Here is an 18,806-nt window from a genome sequence, read left to right as displayed (position 1 = left end):
TTGAAATCATAAGTTTTTGGATGAAGTCACCTGACGATAATGAGATTATGATGTCAGCCAAATATATAATCTCTTCGTCACCCTTGGTTGTTAGTGTTCATTCGTGGTCATTCGCTGTCAATCGTGGTCACTCGTGTGTAACTTTGACACAACCTACTCAAATGACGGAGATGCAGAACATGCCGACGACTGTACTCTCACAAGACCCCAGTTTTGCAGTGCTTCATTAGCGTCGATTAAAAATGCTAATGAGAAACAGAGACTTACATGAGCTGCATGTTTGTTAAGCCTTTAAAAACTCTACGCTGTAGGTACTGAATATTGTTCTTATAAACAGCCTTTGAACGACAAAGAAGACGGATCATCATTACTTAAAGTACAGAAAACTCTAGAAGCAAACTTCCATTGCAAAAAAAAAAACTTCTAATAGCTTTATCAACTCTTCCGCGTCTTATTATAAAAAAATATCTTTATAAATTATGTGACACCAAAAAGGAGATTAAAAATACCTCACTGCTTGGGACTACTTAAAAAATTAGGTAATGGCAGTTAACGTTTGCCTCGCTTAATCCAAGTATGAGTACGCGCTGATTTATATATGGAAAAGAATCGCTACGTACTTTTAACAATTGTCCTTTTTTTTTTTCTGTCATGTGACATCATGCCAATGAGATCAGAGCTGGCAGTTGCTATCTTGGATGTAATAGCAACTTCAAACTCGAGCAATGTCATACGTGACTCTGGTAACTTCCAAGCTTAAGGTGTCTGAATCTAAGCCAGCGAAGGGACACTAGTTTGAGCAATTCAACGAAACGGTAGGCAGAACAAGGGTGAAGGAATAAGTCTGCTCACTTTTTGTGTCACGCCACAGATACAATTTAACTTATGATTTAGAATTACTTATTCCTCAATTATGTGTTCTTTATTTCTTTCGCAGTCGAACATCCCAAACAGAAAATTTAAATTAACTAAATAATACGACAGCCGCTAATGAATATTACCGGATTACAGATGATCAGATATCTCGCGAAAGGTCAAGAATTTTTACTAGTGCAGTTAGGTATAATTTCCGTCCGCCATCTCGTTCAAATAAAATTGTTGGGTTTACTTACTGAGCTGGTCTTGCAATTTGGACAAGCCTTGGAACTGATCCGGTGACAGGGTTACGAGGCTGTTTTTCTCCATGTATCTACGCGATAAATGAAATACACGAGACGCACTGTATCACTATTTAACAGTAAAGATAATTTTAAATAATTGCTTGGGCTTAGAAACATTTATCGTCGGGTCTGGCTAAGATCATTGGTATCAGTTTATTCACCTCATATAAACGTTCTTCTTGAAATTACTCGTGCCTTGTTCTTCAGCAAACTGTTTCACTGCTCATCAAAGTTGTCCAAAACTTCATTAAAAGCATCGCTAGCCTGCTTTCACCGGGACGAGAAACATTCTGATCACACCACACTTGCACTGATTGTTCTGACCGCCGGTTATAATGGCTTGACGACGGTATATACTCGGGGTGTACATCATTATAATTATTATTAAAAAATATTTAAAGAGGGAGCCCAGTTCGCCATAGCGGTTTTCAGTGAGGCCCTCAAAACTAGCAATGTATGAAATAAGTAATCACGTAATTGATGAGTAAAAGCTCACGGTGGAAATTATGACATATCTAAAATATGACATGAACAGAAAATGATAAAATCGATGTGCAAGAGATGACACACTAAAGCCGATGTAAACTAGCTGTGCCTAGTTAATTTTAGAACATAGCTAGCAGAGCCGCGCAATCCAATTCATTATACGTAAGCGTGCTCAAAATCCCGATAGCGCACACTGATAGCGTGAGCAAATCGCTTCGCCAGAAAATTTTTTTTTTCGCGCGAGTGGCCATTGTTAGCGCGGGGAAAAATAATATATTTTTGCGACGATAATGTATACAAACAGAGACTCTGCCCACCAGTCCCAAAACGAAGACAATTTTCCGACCTTTTCCCTTGGGTTATAGTTCTTAAATGTGGCAGAAAAAAAGAAAAACAACGGAAAAGGAGACTCGGCATCAGCGCCGTCACGATTCGCTTCACTGTTCGAGGGTGAAATTCAACAAAAATTGACAGAAAGACACTCTGGTGAAACCAAACAAATGACAAACTGATCTGTTTCGACCTTCAAAGGAAAGCTTAAATTTTCCGTTTTAAAACTGTTAAATATATATTTACAGTTGTTCTCGGGAATAGTAAAACTCACGAAAAAATTGTTTGCAAAAGAATGAACACATTTAATTACATCAAATTACAGATGTAGCAATAACAGTCTTTCTGTCTAGTTTTCCTTCATGAAAATAACTTTCAAATGGTTTCTTTTTAAACTCAAAGAAAATTTTTTTCCTTATTTTAGCTTGGTGTAACGAGAAACAAATACAAACTTCAATGGAAAACATGACGGTAGGACAACTGGACACAAACCTGCGCAGGTTCTCTGCCGAAGCGAGGAACAAGTCCGGGGAATCCTACAGCAAATCCTCTTTCTTTGGTTTCAGGCACTCTATTGAGAGATACCTGAATGCACCACCCCTACGCAGAGGGCTCAAACTGAGTTCAGATCCTCGATTTAAACGATTAAGTGAAATGATAAACGCTCAGATAGTCCGTTTGAAGCGCCAGGGCAAGGAAAATGTCACCCACAATTCAGCCATAGAGAGCGAAGACTTGATGAAGTTGAGAGCATCGCCAGCCATCGCACTGAGTAATCCCCTCACTCTCCTCCGCAGTGTATTGTTTCAAGTTATTTTATTCTTTTGTTGGAGAGGAAGAGAAGGTCAGAGGCAGCTGAAGAAAACGAGCTTCAAGTTTGAAGTTGATGCGTCGGGAAGAAGATTTGTCACAATGGCGCTTATGAAGCGACAGAAAACCATCCCGGAGGAGTGACTGATGTATCCAGCAACGAGAAATTGTCAAGAATGTATGAAACACCTGAAGAGAACAACGGATACAAAGCTTTGAAGTTTTACATGGCCAAACTCAATCCTCGGTGCGATGCTTTCTTTCAGTATCCGAGAAAGAATTCTAAGTGGAACTATGACGATAAAGTTTGGTTCGACGCCCGACCAATTGGTGGCAACAAACTCGACGGGATGTACACCAACCACAGCGTCAGAGCCACCGCAATCACCTTATGGTCGAATGCTGGTGTAGAGAACCGCCACATAATGGCGAACAAAGTCTTTTACATTACAACACACAGCCCTCGACATCACAGCTCCGTACCTGCAGCGAAGTCGTTTCGAAAGGCTTGACCTCTGACAGATCCGAATCTCTTGCCACTGTAACCGCCATAAACATACAGAAAGAAGTGCAGGAAAACGGCCTCGTTGTGTTCACTACAACTGAGAAAACCACGAGCGGCTTCGGTTCTTTCTTTAACAACTGCACCGTTCAAAATGTCCCCATCACTCTTGGATCAAAATTTAGCCCCACTTGTTGACATTTACTATTACACTGTGCTTAGTGTTTACTCGGACCGTTTTGCAATGGTCTAATTTCGGCAATCGATATACTTTTTGAAGCATTTTGACTTACGTTAACTCTTCTCTTGCGCGAAGTGTTCGTTTTCTCAGAGAAACAGAAAATGTGGCGTGTTGTAAACTAACCAATTAAACCGCAAAGTTTCTTCTCTGTCGTTAGGAGAATTTTATATTTAATCAGGAAATAATTGTTAAATAAAAGTTCCATTCTTGAGCTTGATTTCTTTTTTAAAAATAAAGAATTAAGCATTTAAACGCAGTAAAATAAAGCTCAAGCCTTAAACAGAAAACTTGAAATAAAACTATTTCCTATTTTGCTTCATATTTCGGCTTACCGCGAACAATCAATTTTGATATTGTTGTCCGTTTTTCGTGTCAGATTTGATGCAAAACTCCACCGGCTATGTTCTAAAACAATTGGTTCATGCTTTAGCGTGCTCTATCAAGTTATGGAGCACGCGGGAAGCTTGGAGAGTACTCAAGAAGCTAGAGTTACCCTCGGCTATCGCCTCGGGCAACTCTTACGCTTCTTTCGCGCTCTCCAAACTTCCCGCGTCCTCCATAACTTGATAGAGCATACTAAAGCATGAACCAATAGACAATTAACTCACTTGACTAACCGCGTTGTTTTTTCGTTGTTACGATTTTGAACATCATTATCATTATCATATATCGCTTTTAGCCTTATGGGGAGGCGTCAATGAAGTAGTGTGCGGTATCATATTTTGGTATATAAACACTAATGAAATACCTGGCGAGCTTTCACGCACCGTGAAAGTAACACGTTATCTTCACAAGTGAAAATATCACCGTTACTAAGGTTCCATAATAAATTGCACCTTTTGCAGCTAAAGCGAAATGGTCAGGTGTTTTGTCAGTGTTTATATAATGAGTAGAATAAGTAGGAAAAATTCAGATGTCGAGGATCGTGTAATTCCTATCACTAACTTTCGTGAATTTCTGTGAAAGAGTCTAGATCAGTTAGCCGAGTTAGCCCAGTTAGCCCAATGGATAGTGCGCGTGACTGTTATGCGTTCAAAGTTATTACCTTTCTGAAGTTGTTAGAGTCCGTGAAAGATCTCTCCGGATTTGAAGCGTAAGTTTTGTTTTCAAAGCCTTGAAAACCATAACAATGAAAATATCCGTACCCGGCTTAGTAATGCGCTTGAATGATTTATTAAACATTGTCTATGGTTCTGAAAACGGATTAAGACTCGGGCGAGACCGGGCTCTCTTTCTGTTGTCGGTTAACAGTTAGAAGCGATGGAACCAAGTAAGGAAATCAACATAAAGTTAAGGTCTTAAATGCTCGGAAAATATCTTTATCCTTCAGTTGCTCCAATAAAAGCGTAAGAAGCAATATAATCCTTATAAATATGAACAGCAGTACAGACAAGCATCAGTGAACTGAGGCGACAAACTGCTAACTAAAGGTAATTCAACTACACACGGAAAGATAATAGGGAAATTTTTTATATCCGGGTTGATGGTTTGGTCAATTAAGTGACAGCTTGAGGATAATCTTCATCACAACAAAGAATGGTATTATAAATCGAATTGTTTTGCAACACATCTCTGAGTCGTTCGAATAACTGAACCTTACACTTTCTCTTGAGACTTTACTTTTATGCCAAACGCTGATAAATCAAATTAAGAGAAAAAAGTTTACATCCTTAAGCTGAAGTTAATTTTATAGAGACAATATTTTCTATGGAGTCAATCATTAGCATTGTTGAGATGATTTCAACTGTGCGTTTCCGTTTGATAAGCTAATTCAAGAAATCATTGTTTTAGAATTAAGGACAGGTTTGAATTACTGGGTAAAAGAATAGCACATAGAATCATATTTCAGTGCATAAATGCACGCGAGAAGCTGGTGAATACGATGACCTATAGTCAGTACTGTTTAGATTTCTTAAACCGGCGTTGTAGGTATTCATTTGATGTTTGCCTACTGGGCAGGATTAGGTTTTCTCTGTTGGATCGTACTCATTTACGAGCTCAAATGCGGCTTATATTGTTGAAAAGATATGACTGGTACTCCTTAAAAAACACGAAAGAAAGCAAAACGCTGCAAAAGAAGATTCCCAAGAGACTAGGAATGGTGTTGCAGAGGAAGAAATAATTTCGCAAGGAGTCAGAGTTGGTATCTCATAATGAAAAACACCTTCTATCCCATTCTGAACTACCAGACTGGCCTTAATTGCGGAAATTAATTTTCATCCAGTTTCCATAGACCACCTATGCCGTGTTTTAGATACTGCTTTGAGAGTATCTTTAAACTTCACAGTGAAACGGGTAATAAATATTTGGACTCATTTGATCGGTTTTATCGTGTTTGTGTGTATTTTGTACATCGTACATGCTTGTGCGACCCGTCAATGTCGCGAATCCATTCCCTGGAGACTGGCAAGAGATACTTGTCTTTAGCTGCTTCTTTGTCGGCGCAATCTTTTGTTTGGGAGTTTCCTGGATTTTTCACACTGTTTACTGCCATTCAAAGACGGTCTCCAAGATCATATTTCGAAGGTAAGGTTGCCTGTATTTCTGTAACTTAACATGTCATATTTTTCCACGCTGAGGAATGGCGCAGTCACTCGGAGGCTTAAACTGGGTTCATTCGTAGATCTTGTCTTTTTTATTTTTATTTATTTATTTTTTTTTTATTTAATCTTTATTTAAACACGATCAATTCATCAGCCTATAAAAATACATATCACATACGCTAAGATATTTAAAATTAAAACTACATACTATAACACTAAAGCTGTTTTCCGTGAATGCCGTGCGTTAGACTAAAGAATGTCATTGATCTTACGTTTAAATGACCCCAGAGACTCTGTGTTCGTTATATCGCGTGATAGACTGTTCCGTAAGGTGGCGCCATTGTAGCTAAAGCTTTTTTTATAATAATTAGTGCGCGGTAGTGGAATATTAAGCTTATTTTCAGAGTCTCTGAAGTCATAAGCAGAGTCACGCCACGTAAACTTTGAATATAGATACCTTGGAGCTAGCCCGTGCAGACATCTAAACATCATGGTGGCTTTATGGATTTCCTACTGGCGTGCAAGATATTTCCATTCTAAAAAATCGAGTAGCTCAGCTGCATCAGCATCATAGTTAGAGAATGTCAACACACGGGCTGCTCTATTCTGCAATTTCTGCAGTTTGTCACGTAGCGTTTTCCCACAGCTACCCCAAACAATGCCACAGTAATCAAAGTGAGGTTTTACTAAAGCTTGATAGATGAGATGTAAGGTTGATGCTGGGATTAGGTGCCTAATTCGCTTTAGGGCCCCGATACCAGAGGCGATCTTTTTCGTTAGTTTTTTGATGTGACTATGCCAATCGAGTTTATCGTCTATTATTACACCAAGCGATTTTGTAGCTGTAACTTGGCTCACTTGAGTATTGTTCATTCTAATTGCTGGTGAAGCTGTGAGAGTATTCAGTCTCTGCCTCGACCCTATTAGCATGAATTCGGTTTTAGTCATGTTCAACGTGAGTTTGTTCGCTTGTAGCCAGTTGAAGACGTTTTCTAGGTCTTCATTTAGACAAAACTGAACGTTCTCAAGATTGCTTCCCGCATATGTGAGGTACGTGTCATCGGCATACATTCTCGGTTTACAATTTGATAAGCAATTTGGAAGATCGTTGATATATAATAAGAAACATAATGGACCGAGGATGGTCCCTTGAGGGACGCCGCAAGTCAACGAGTAGCTACTGGATAGCGACCCGTTCACAGAGCATTTTTGTGTTCGGTTTTCCAAATATGACTGAAACCATCTGAAAGATTTTCCATGTATACCGTAATAGTTTAGATTCGATAGAACGATCTGATGATCAACAGTGTCAAAAGCTTTTTTCAAATCTAGAAAAATGACTCCATTGATTTTCTCGTTATCAATATTATTTGCCCAAGAATCTGTCGCTTCCAACAAGGCTGTTACGGTTGAATGATTAGCACGAAACCCTGATTGGTTTTGACATAGAATATCGTGCTCTTCCAATTAGGCATATAACTGTTCATAAACTATCCTTTCAAACACCTTCGTCATTATTGGAATCACCGATATTGGGCGGTAATTGTTAGCATCACCGCGGTCACCCTGTTTATAAAGAGGGGTAATCCTTGCATATTTCCAGTCGTCTGGGAACGTCCCTTGGCTAATAGATTGATTAAAAATATCACATATCGGCACACAAATAAGATCAGCACATTGCCTGATAAACCTAGCAGATATTTTGTCAAGGCCCGTTGCCTTTGACTTGTCTAGTTTATTTAAAAGTGAAAATACTTTAGTTGGATCGGTGGGTTGGGGCTAATAAACCGTTTATCTGTTGCGGTAAGATATCTTTGATAGCTACCACTTTCACAATTTATCTCACTGGCAAGTTTTGGACCAATATTAGCAAAGTGGTTATTGATTTCGTTTGATAGCTCCAACGAATTAGTTATCGTTAATCCGTTCACTTTTAGTGACGCCACTGGCGTTTTTCAGGAGTCGCTGGTGTGCTTATTAAAACTATTTTGGTAGTAAATTTGCTTAGCTGAGCGTATTTGCTTATTGACTATACTCCTTTTTCACATTACCCAGAATACCTTGCGCTTTGGGGGTAACTTTGGAGCCCTAGTTACAAGCAAAATGGCGGCTCCAACCAAACAAACGGATTTAAAGCTACCAAATTGTTACAAAGATGCTTCTAAACTCACGAAACCAAAGCTTAAGGAAGTTTGTAGAGCTCTCTCTGTAGATTTTGCGAAAAATATCGGGAAGAAAGCGCTCGTAGACATTGTTTGCAACGCTTTAAATCTGTCAACATCATCCACGACCGCTACAAAGACCGAGAATCAGTCAGCCTTCTGGACTTTACCAACCATAGCTTATCTACAGAGGCAAAAAGAATGGAAGAAAGACTTAACAGGCATACCAATGCTCATGGATGAGTCAATGGTCAAGTCATATCTAATTGGAGTTGGTTATGAAGAGCAAACTGTGCGAAAGTATAAGACACTTCGTGCATGGGAGCAAAAGCAAGATGTACATTCTGTCAAGTAAGTCTGTGTTTTATGTTTGATTATAAAACATTGCAACTACACTTCAAGTAAGACATAATAGCATGTCTGAGAAAATAAACCCGTCTTCAAAGTTAAATTGCAACATTTTAGATAAATTGAAACTTTGTCTTTATTCCGTTTCATTATAGTTTTGACCTTTCCTTTACTGTATTGTGCTTTAGAGTTCATTTGCTGCCCGATTTCCCAAGTCTTTGGGCTTTTAGAGGAATCTGCAACCCGTCATTCTCAACTGATCAGGAGGAAAGCAAAGTGATATATGTTGTACTGGAAACCCAATCAAGCAAACCAGTTTACATATTAGCCCAAAAAGATATTCCACCCCAATCACCATTACAGCAAGAATTGCCTGATTTCTTGCCAGCTGATGATCCACATTTGGCGTACAGTTTTAATGTGGACATTGAAGACATCACCGAGCATTAGAATGTTAGAGCAATAGTAAGCCCTATCAAGTCAAATCCAACTTCACTACATGACATCACTTCAAAAGCTGATGCAATTATTGACAAGCTCAGAGTACAAGATGATGATATCAAGAAGATCGAAAAGGCTACAAGGGATCAATCAAATTGTAAACAATGGTTTGTAGAAAGAACCCCTAGAATTACAGCTTCACAATGTAAACGAGCTCTCATGAAAGAGACAACTAGTCCCACCAAAGCTGTGAGTGAAATCCTTGGATATAACAACAAGATTCAAACTGGACACATGAGAGATGGCATTTGTTCTGAAGGGGAAATCATCGAACAATATATGAAAATAACAAATAACAAAGTACAAAAATCTGGCTTTTTTGTGTCAAAAAGTCATCCCTTCCTAGGAGCCTCTCCCGATGGATTGATAGATGATGATGGATCTATTGAGGTGAAGAAAATCCACCCACATTACAATGAGACATTGGAAGCAGCATTGAAAAGACTACACATTGTCAAAGATGTAGATGGATGATTAATTGTTACTGAAAACCATAAATATTACTATCAGATGCAACAGCAGCTGTTTTGCACTGGTCGAAGATGGACTGACTTTGTGGCTTCTGATGGCACTCATTTGTTTGTTAGAAGAGTGGATTTTAATGAGGATTTCTGGAATATTAATTTACCAAAACTCAAGAAGTTTTTTTACAACATACTTTTGTTAGAGTTAGCTTATCCCAGAGTGAAATATGGCATTGAAAGAATAGGTAAACTGGGAATTGAATTTTCTACTCTTGCTTCATTGAGACAAATTTAAAATTGTATAAGTTAGGACTGTCACAGTATCTGCTTACATTAGAGTTAAGATAATAGGATTGCTTTTGTGTAACAACAATAGATGTTGTCTTAATTTTTGACCTCATTGGGTTTTAATTTCCAGGAAAAATCTAATCAAATGATTGGATTACTTTTTGAGTAATCATAGTGACTATCAAAATATGTTGATTATAAAAATGTTAATTGTGAAAATATTGAGGGGCCACAGCCAGGATGAAACAGGGTTGAAATTTGAAGTCTTCGTTATTTTAGCCAGAGATTGTTCCTTAAATTTGAAAAATGTTAATGTTCAAATTACAGCTGATAAACTGCCCGTTTTGTATACAGTTATTGTTTGTAGTGAATCAGGTACTTTCCTCTTACTGTCTTAAGATAGGTGCTTGAAAGTTAACCAGATATGCACACACAGTAAAAATTTGTTCAGCTAAATGAGCCATTGAGAGTGGAATTGGTTTACACAGGATCTGAAAAGTTTTGATTCGTTGGATAGCTCTCTCAATGTGTATTCTTGCCTCTGCAATCTTCTCTGAGCACTTTCCATCGTGTTTTTTTAGTTGTGATCTGCCTGTTCCTTTAAAATCTGGAATAGTAACCTTCACTCCTTTTTCTTCCATATCTTCATTGATATCAAATCCTCTGTCAGCCATTAATTCATCCCCTGCCTTTAGGGTAGCAATAAATTCTGCACTGCTTGCTGTGATGTGTTTGTCTGATGTCCTGCCTCCCCATGCTCGAGACACATAAACAATTGCTCCATGTGCATTTATTGCCACTAGAAACTTAAAGGTTGTATGACTCTTGTAATTTGAGTATACTTCTTTGCAGGCCTTTAATGAGGAGGGTTTCTGGGTAAAGATTTCAGTGCAATCCACAATAACTTTGAGGTCAGGGAATGATGAAAACTGATTTGCCTTTCCACATTCCTCATAGTCAGGCATTTGGCAGAGATCTTTAAAGTGGAAATACAGCAGATTAAACCATGCAGAAAAATTTTTGCTGACACTTGCTTCACTGATTCCAAATCTCAATGCCAGATCTGGCAGTGTAAGTCCTACTCTTAATCTAACAGTGACCATGAACAACTCCTCCTCCAATGGCAGCTTGGATGATGGCCCTGGTTTGTTTCCTAACTGACAGTCACGTAAAGCCATTTCAGATCCTCTCCAACATTTTTTTTTTGTCTACACCAACAGCATTTAAATAGTTAAATAATGCTTTGAAGGTGTCATAGTTAGGGAGACTAGTCCAAAAATGAAATTTGTCATTGTCTAGCTTAATTTGATCCAATAAAAGACATTTTGCACGTAGCTTTTGATTTTCGTGCTCAAGTTCGCTCACTTTCCTCTGCAAAGAAGTGGGCTCTTGCAAAATGTCATCGCTTAACCCATTGACACTTACGTGTAACCCGTGCCGACGAAAAGTCAAAATTTGGGAGAAACCAAGAAGGCAAACACAATGCGCAGTAAATTTTTAAAAATCAGCTTTTCCAAAAAACAAGCTCCAGTGAAAGAGGACTAATTAAAAAACTTATTTCCGGCGAAAAAAGCGATAGGTGCATATTATGTTTTAACTCAAAAATCAAGATGAAAGATAAAAATCGCTAAATATTTTCGCATGTGTGGAAATGGGCATGTGGATCATATTTCAAAGGGAATATGCAAATTTGTCCGTGAGTGAAGAGATCTCAAGTTCCATGGAATCTATCAGTAGGAAGCGAGACTAAAATGGCCAAGAAATATTTCGGGACGTCAGATTTATTCAAAACAGTTTTTGATTTGCTGTTATAAGCGAAAAACGTACAAATTTCTTACGTATACAAAGCCCACGCAGTAAAATTCATCATGCTTAGATCGTTGTTTACTTGCCTTCATGGCCAGAAATTGCGCAGCGTTATGTTGAAAATTCTGAAAAAACTTCGATTTGAGGCAAAATCATCTATTAAACTATACTTTTTGAACACATTGTTACTCGAACATAATATTTACCGGGCCATCGAATCGTCAAATTGTCGCCAGGCCCTGCTTGAAGTCCGAAAGTTCGGTTTTCACTTTACGTCCATAATTCGCATCGCCTTAGAGAATCGTAGTGTCGTTGACTTGAGAGCTTATTCTGTCACTTTTAAGACCTGGATATCCATTCTTTTCCAAGCAGAGTATTCTAGAGCATTGTTACTTTACATTCTGAATTCCACAAGGTCTAACTCGATCGCAAATGAACGAAAAATCCGACCTGAAAATTTTGAGGGTCGGCCGCGTGGACGCCATTTCTTCAAATTTGATCATTTAGTGAAGACGCATAGAGTAATGCCCCTCTAGTACCCGCTAAGCGTTAGGATCATTTGTCTTGCTAACTTTGATTTTCAATATGTCTCTATCATGATTACGCATATAAGGTCTTTCAATGCAGAGGTAATCCACGGAGAACTCCGTGAACGAACGCGCATCGTTTTTAGTGGGGCATGTTTGTCAGCGATAGCCAGAAATGTACATTTCCATTGCTGCCACATCAGGTTTGGGTTGGAAGACTCGTATACATTATCCCAACATTGAGATAGAATATCATAACGTAACTTTTGGCGATCGAAATTTCGGAAATTTTTATATGTAATAGAATTATGTCCGTTAGACATCCCATTCATACGGTGGCCCAGAAGTACGCATTCAGGGCAAGTTTTCTATATACATACACCATGCTATGATCACTTCTTCCGATATGACAAACTCCCGAACATGCAATCTTATCCGAGCAGTTGGTATAGATTAAATCAATTAGAGTTGATGAGGTGGGTGTTATCCTCGTCGGTTCAGAGATAAGCTGCTCGAGTCCGTAGACATCAGCAATACTCCTTAGTTTGGATGTGTTATTGTCATATCGAGTGGTGATCATGTCACAGTTCACGTCTCCCAGTACAAAAAATTCTACATTTTCACCATCCAATTTCCCAATTAGGGATTCAAAAGGTGAAAAAATGCCAATAGGAGAGTCACGGTGGTCTGTGCCAAGTAACAATCACAAAAGATTTTTATTATATCGCTTCTTTAATAAAACGAACGTTAAAGGAAATTAACGAAAAAAAAAAAAGGGCAGCGTGCAATAAAGTTAGTCACATAATTGTTACATTATTCAACCGCTCATTCGGTTCGGTCAGTCAGTCAGTCAATCTCCGTCTGACAGCAGTTAGTCAGTCATTCAATCAGTTAACGAATCGCTCAAACAAAATCTCGTTTTCAGTCGGTCGGTGAGTCAGTCAGTAACATAGTCAGTCAGTCAATTAGTCAGTCAGTCAGTCAGTCAGTCAGTCAGTTAGGCAGTCAGTCAATCAATCAGTCAGTCAATCAGTCAGTCAATCAGTCAGTCAATCAGTCAGTCAGTCAGTCGGTCAATCAGTCAGTCAGTCAGTAAGCCAGTCTTAAAGTCAGTCAGCCCTTCAGTCAGTAAGCAAGTCATACTATCAGTTACTCAGCTTTTCAGCCAGGTGATCATTTAGCAGGCTAAATAGTCAACCCGCTGTTTGACCGGTCTACAAATCAGTTGTTAGTTAGTTACCCTGTCCAGCTAGTGCGCCATTTCCTCCCTTAGTTTCTACGAGAAAGTGTAAGATGATGTACTTACGAAATTACATACATACATACAGACATTTTATTGAACACATCTCCGTCTGGGGCTTTTCAGTGAAAAATTACATAATTTACATACTTGGTACTATACATACAAAACTAACTAATAACCCGTTATATACAATATAAATTACTTATAACTTTAAAAATAGAATGCTTATTTAAATAAAGAGTCATTCAGGAGATACCTTTTCAAAGCTCTCTTAAAAGAAGCTGGTTTTTCATATAGTTTCAATCTTGGGTCAAGTTTATTCCAGATGGCTACACTTCTATAATAAAAGATCCTCTGACCTGTTGTAGTTTTAAAAAGGGGGATGTTGAGTTGTTGAAAGTTCCTAGTTATACGCCCAGATACGCTGCCTCTTGTTACAAGCTCGGATGTCAAATATTCAGGCGCTAGGCCCGTTTTACATTTGAATGATAAGGTAGCGTCACGATAGTACAGGATTGTTTTTACCGGTAGCCAGCGTAGATTCCTTGATGTGGAAGAAATATGATCATACTTCTTTACATTGCAAATAATTCTGGCGGCAAAATTTTGAACATATTGTAGCTTATGAACATTACAAGCTGATGTGGATGACCATACTGACGAACAGTAGTACATCTTACCAAAAACAACTGCGTTAATTATAGTTTCAAGCAGATCTTTGTTCAAACGAATCTAATGCGGCTTAGTTGGGATAGTTTCCACATGCAGGATGAGACAGTCGCAGAAATATGATTGTTAAAGGATAGTGTGGGATTGAAAGTAACACCAAGGTCTCTGACTGTTTGAGCTGGGATGATTTCCTTTCCAAGCAGGGACAATTTAAAGTCTGGTACTTTAAGAGACATTCTTCGACTGCCAAAGACCATCAGTTTAGTCTTCTCAGGATAAACCATTAAGCAATTGTCGAAACACCAATCGTGTATCCGTTGCAGATCAGAGTTCACTCTTTCTATAGCTTGAGTAGAATCATTCGCACTAAAGGAAAATAGAAGCTTTGTGTCATCGACATAGCACTCAGTTAAACAATCCTGACAGATGTTTGGTAGGTTGTTTACATAAATGCTAATTGATAATGCTCCTAGTACACTCCCTTGCGGTACACCACTGACTACTGGTAATCTATCAGATAATACAGAGTTGATGCGGACTGCTTATTTTCTTTGAGAAAGATAGCTTTCGAACCATTAAAGTGCAGAAGATGATAAACCAATGTTCTTTAGTTTCTTTAGAAGAATCACGTGGTTGATAGTGTCAAAAGCTTTACTCATATCATAACTCTGCTCATATCAAGATATACGACTGCAGTGAGTTTCTTCTTGTCGATCGCGCGAAGAATAAAATCAGTAGTAGAGATCAGTGCTGTTTCGGTTGAATGCCATCTTTTGTTGCCGCTTTGTTTCGCTGATATTCTTTGATTAGTTGTTAAATATGAAGACAGCTGATTTAATTCCGCTCTTTCGCATATCTTAGAGAGTATTGGGAGCAGCTATATTGGACTGTAGTTGTTGGCTTCTTCATGATCAACATTCTTGAGAATTGGAAAAACTTCGGCAATTTTCCAAGAAGCTGGAAAAACACCACTTTCAAGAGAGGCATTAATCATGGAGGTGATACAAGGAGCGATGGTCTGCAAACTCTCTTTAATTACACGAGGTGCTACTTTGTCAATTCCTGGAGCTTTGTTGTTAGGTATTGAATTAACAATGTCTGTAACCTGGGAACATTCCACCGTGGTGAAAGAGAACTGTTCTGAAGTTGGAATGAAGTTTCTCGGAATGAAGGTGTCCGGGGCGGGCGCGTAATTAAATTTGTTAGCGAGAAGTTGAGTTTTTTCTATCGTACATTTCTCAACCGAGCTAAAGAACTTGTTAAACTCGTTTGCTACGGTTTGATCATCTTTAGTAAACCTCTTGACATTCATGGGCTGTTTTGGAACACACGACCTGATTGTTTTCCAATTATCAAATGGTAAACATGACAGCGTACACTATTGAGTTATGGATGCCCGCGGGAGGTTGCTAAGCACGAAAGAAGCGTAAGAGTCGCTCGAGGCGATAGTCGAGAGCGACTCTAGCTTCTTGAGTGCTTAGCAAACCTCCTAAGTGCATCCATAACTCAATAGTGTACGCTATGGTGTTTACCATTTGTTTTATAACATAACATTGATACATTATATATGAAATATATGAACTTCATATATTTCATTGTATCTGATTGATACATTGTAGCTAAAGAGTTCCCTTTTATTTAACAAATCTTACGTGACCAGAAAAAACAGACAAGCGCGGAAAAATAGTCTTTGCATTTGCTCACTTCAGCAGCGTACACCCATGGGCAAATGGGGACGCTAAATTGACCAATCAGAGCGCGCGCTTTACTTTGGTTATGTTATAAATGCTTCTAGTGTTGTTGGAATTCTGTCTTACTTGTTTTTCAACGAATTCCCTTTGTGCGAGCCGTATTTGGAATACACCACCTGATTGTTTTCCAAATGCTTCTAGTGTTGTTGGAATTCTGTCTTATTTGTTTTTCAACGAATTCCCTTTATGCGACCCGTATTTGTGCGAGCCGTATATAAATTCGTTTGATCAAATGTTGATGTGCTTTGTTCCATTTGATTTTCAAGGCTCGATTACGCAGGGATAGCAATATTCATCATGGGATCGTTTATACCTCCGTTATATTATGGTTTCTACCGTTCAAGAGTTTTGAGGAGTGTATACATGTCAATGATCTGTTCTCTTGGTGTGATCTGCATCATTGTTTCCTCATGGGACAAATTCAGCTCGCCCCATTGCCGAATATTTAGAGCAGCTAAATTTGTCGTTCAAAACTAAATTAATATAGCAGTTTTCAATTAAGCGTCCAAAAAGAAAAAGGATAAATAATAATAATCACAGCGACCAATCAAATCAAAGGTTTACATTATCAGTGGCCAATGACAGTTCAAAGTAAATACCCGCAAACTGCTTAAAGCGCAGGAAAACGCGTTTGTTTTAGTTTTCCAACTGATTGGATGAAGAGATAGTACGAGTTTTCTGGACCAATCACAGAGCGAAGTTGAGTAGAACCAATGTAATCCTGGATTCCTTTCGACACTCAATCAAAGGTTTTTATAGTGCCAAGGCTGTAAAGCTATGAGGTCTTATCAATATAGACTGGCTGGCTATGCGACCTGTGCCCAATGTTTCACATTACGGTAAGCTATTTCTTTTTTTGCAAGCATATAAACTAAAGAGGTTCTTTCGAAAATCACTTTTAATTGGCAAACCTTATTGTATTTATTTGAAAAGACAGTGTCACAGCGACGGTATTATATAACAAAAATGATGATACATTCATAAAATATTTCTGGAGGCGCATGCGCATGCGATTGAGCACAGATACAGTGCCTGAAAAACAGCGAATAGAGCCTTAGTCATGCGCACTAGGTATGTACAACAGCGAATAGAGCCTCTTCTATGTAGGACTTGATCTTTCTCTGAAAATGAAACCTGCATTGAAAATCTTTGATATACAATAGAGCCTCTTCTATGTTGGACTTGATCTTTCTCTGAAAATGAAACCTGCATTGAAAATCTTTGATATACAATGTTATGCAAACTTGAACTACAAAGAAAAAGTGTCCTTTGGCTCTTTTATACTATTATTTCATACTCATTCTCACTTCAGCTTCAGATAAAACCATAATTTTGTATGTACCAGCAAGTACTCAATTACTGTTTTCGAGGATTTATTCCCGATTCTTATTCATATCTCTTTACAATAAAATGACAATTTGCATCACTGGAGAGCTCATCTCAGAAAGAATATTCCGCCATTTTGTTAAGCTGGCTGCGCGCTAGTCATGCGCACTAGGTATGTACAATGGAAACATAATTTGATTTCGCATGAAATTTTCGTTTCAGGTACTGAATGCTTTGATTTGGCTGCTGTGGATTTATTCCTGTAATACATCTCATATGTTTGTATGGAGTAACTTTAGCGTACCGGCAAGCTGCGGGCGCCTAGGTCGCTCTGATGTGTCTACTCTCCACTGCAAGTGCCGTTACGTGGGCCAATCGAATTCCTGAGAGATTTTTTCCCGGCAAGTGTGACATCTGGGTAAGCAAGCCTTTGCGGCTCTTATCATCAGTTTTGTTAAATGTTTCTTGGGCTCTTTGTCTTTGGTCAGGTTTAACTCAACCGCGCACTGGAAGTTCGGTTGCTAAACATCATCAAGAAATCATATATGTATTAGAATTATGTCTAATAATTCTTCTGCGATAGATAGTTTAAATAACTCACCGAAGTCCTGCCCTTACGGCTTTAAGTCTACCTATTAATTCTTGAAATTCATTTTTACTGACTTGCGCTCGAAATGTAAGCTTTGAAAACAATGACTAATTCACATAATCAACTCAGCTGACAAAATCAAATCTTGTAATCCCTCCTACCAACGCAGCGCCACAGTTTCTTTAGAAACCGTTACTCCTCTACTTTATATTCAGTTTCAGAGCCGCCAGATCTTCCATTTGCTTGTCCTGGCCACAGCGTTTGTTCATTTGTAAGGAATTTGTCAGATGGCACAGTACAGATTTGAAAAGGGACCTTCATGCGAAAGTTGAACTTTGTCAGAATCATTCTTTCCATTCAGAAGTGCACATATCTTGCTATGAGAGGAAGAAGAAATGTCAAGAACACGTACGAGTACTAGGGTGCCTTTTTGTTTGAAGAGGAGGTCTGGGTTATAGACGTAGAACGTCGCCTACAGGTCTCTCCAAACCGTCTTCATGCTTAGCGAGCGCAAATACATTTTGAGCTCATTTAAGAGCAAATCAATGGAAAAGTGTTTGAGTGAAAAGTTCCAGTAACTATTAACATCAGGGAAGACACTGTACAACTCAGTTTGAAGTGATGCATGCGAAAGAACAGCTTGAATAGAGAGTCGAGTTCAATTTTTGCATCTAAGTATTATTACTATAGTGTGAAGAGGATACAAAGGCGATTTTGTATAACGCCACTATAGGGGCGTTAGGCTTGCGCATTTCTCGTGCGCAGGATCCTGAAGGCTTTCGAGCTTGTATATATCTTCCTTCCCAATTGCTGGATTTCTCTGCTAAATGATTTTACAAATCGCCTATGATACGTGAGGTAACATGTCGAAGTTGCTCTGGCTATTTATAGAGTATTATTCATTCCTTTTTCGACGATTTGCGACAATTTCATATTGAATTCTTATTATGATAAAATAATCAAGCGAAGCTTTATTTTGAGCGAGTCTGTAGATCCTCGTAACGTTTTTGTATTTTAACTGGTCACTGTGGAAGGGGAACCCATATGAAGCATGTCTATT

At 38.6% G+C, this 18,806-nt stretch overlaps 1 protein-coding gene and 2 pseudogenes across 1 annotated transcript; 2 read left to right on the top strand and 1 right to left on the bottom strand.

Annotated features, from left to right (window-relative positions):
* Positions 1–2,962: 2,962 nt before the first annotated feature.
* Positions 2,963–18,078, top strand: LOC148743067 (adiponectin receptor protein 2-like; annotated as a pseudogene).
* Positions 8,176–10,294, top strand: LOC148743069 (uncharacterized; annotated as a pseudogene).
* On the bottom strand, positions 9,659–11,226 carry LOC148743068 (uncharacterized). The gene has a single exon (XM_088762311.1). The coding sequence runs from the start codon at positions 11,011–11,013 to the stop codon at positions 10,222–10,224; it is 792 nt and encodes a 263-aa protein (XP_088618437.1). The 5' UTR covers positions 11,014–11,226; the 3' UTR covers positions 9,659–10,221.
* Positions 18,079–18,806: the final 728 nt, after the last annotated feature.

The sequence above is a fragment of the Stylophora pistillata genome, chromosome 1 (genome assembly GCF_964205215.1).
Source record: "Stylophora pistillata chromosome 1, jaStyPist1.2, whole genome shotgun sequence".
In the NCBI taxonomy this organism is placed as follows: Eukaryota; Metazoa; Cnidaria; class Anthozoa; order Scleractinia; family Pocilloporidae; genus Stylophora; species Stylophora pistillata.
This window is presented reverse-complemented; position numbering and strand designations above follow the sequence as displayed.

Excerpts from the sequence above, each read along its gene's own strand:
- LOC148743068 (XM_088762311.1), bottom strand. The coding sequence starts at position 11,013 with ATGGCTTTACGTGACTGTCAGTTAGGAAACAAACCAGGGCCATCATCC.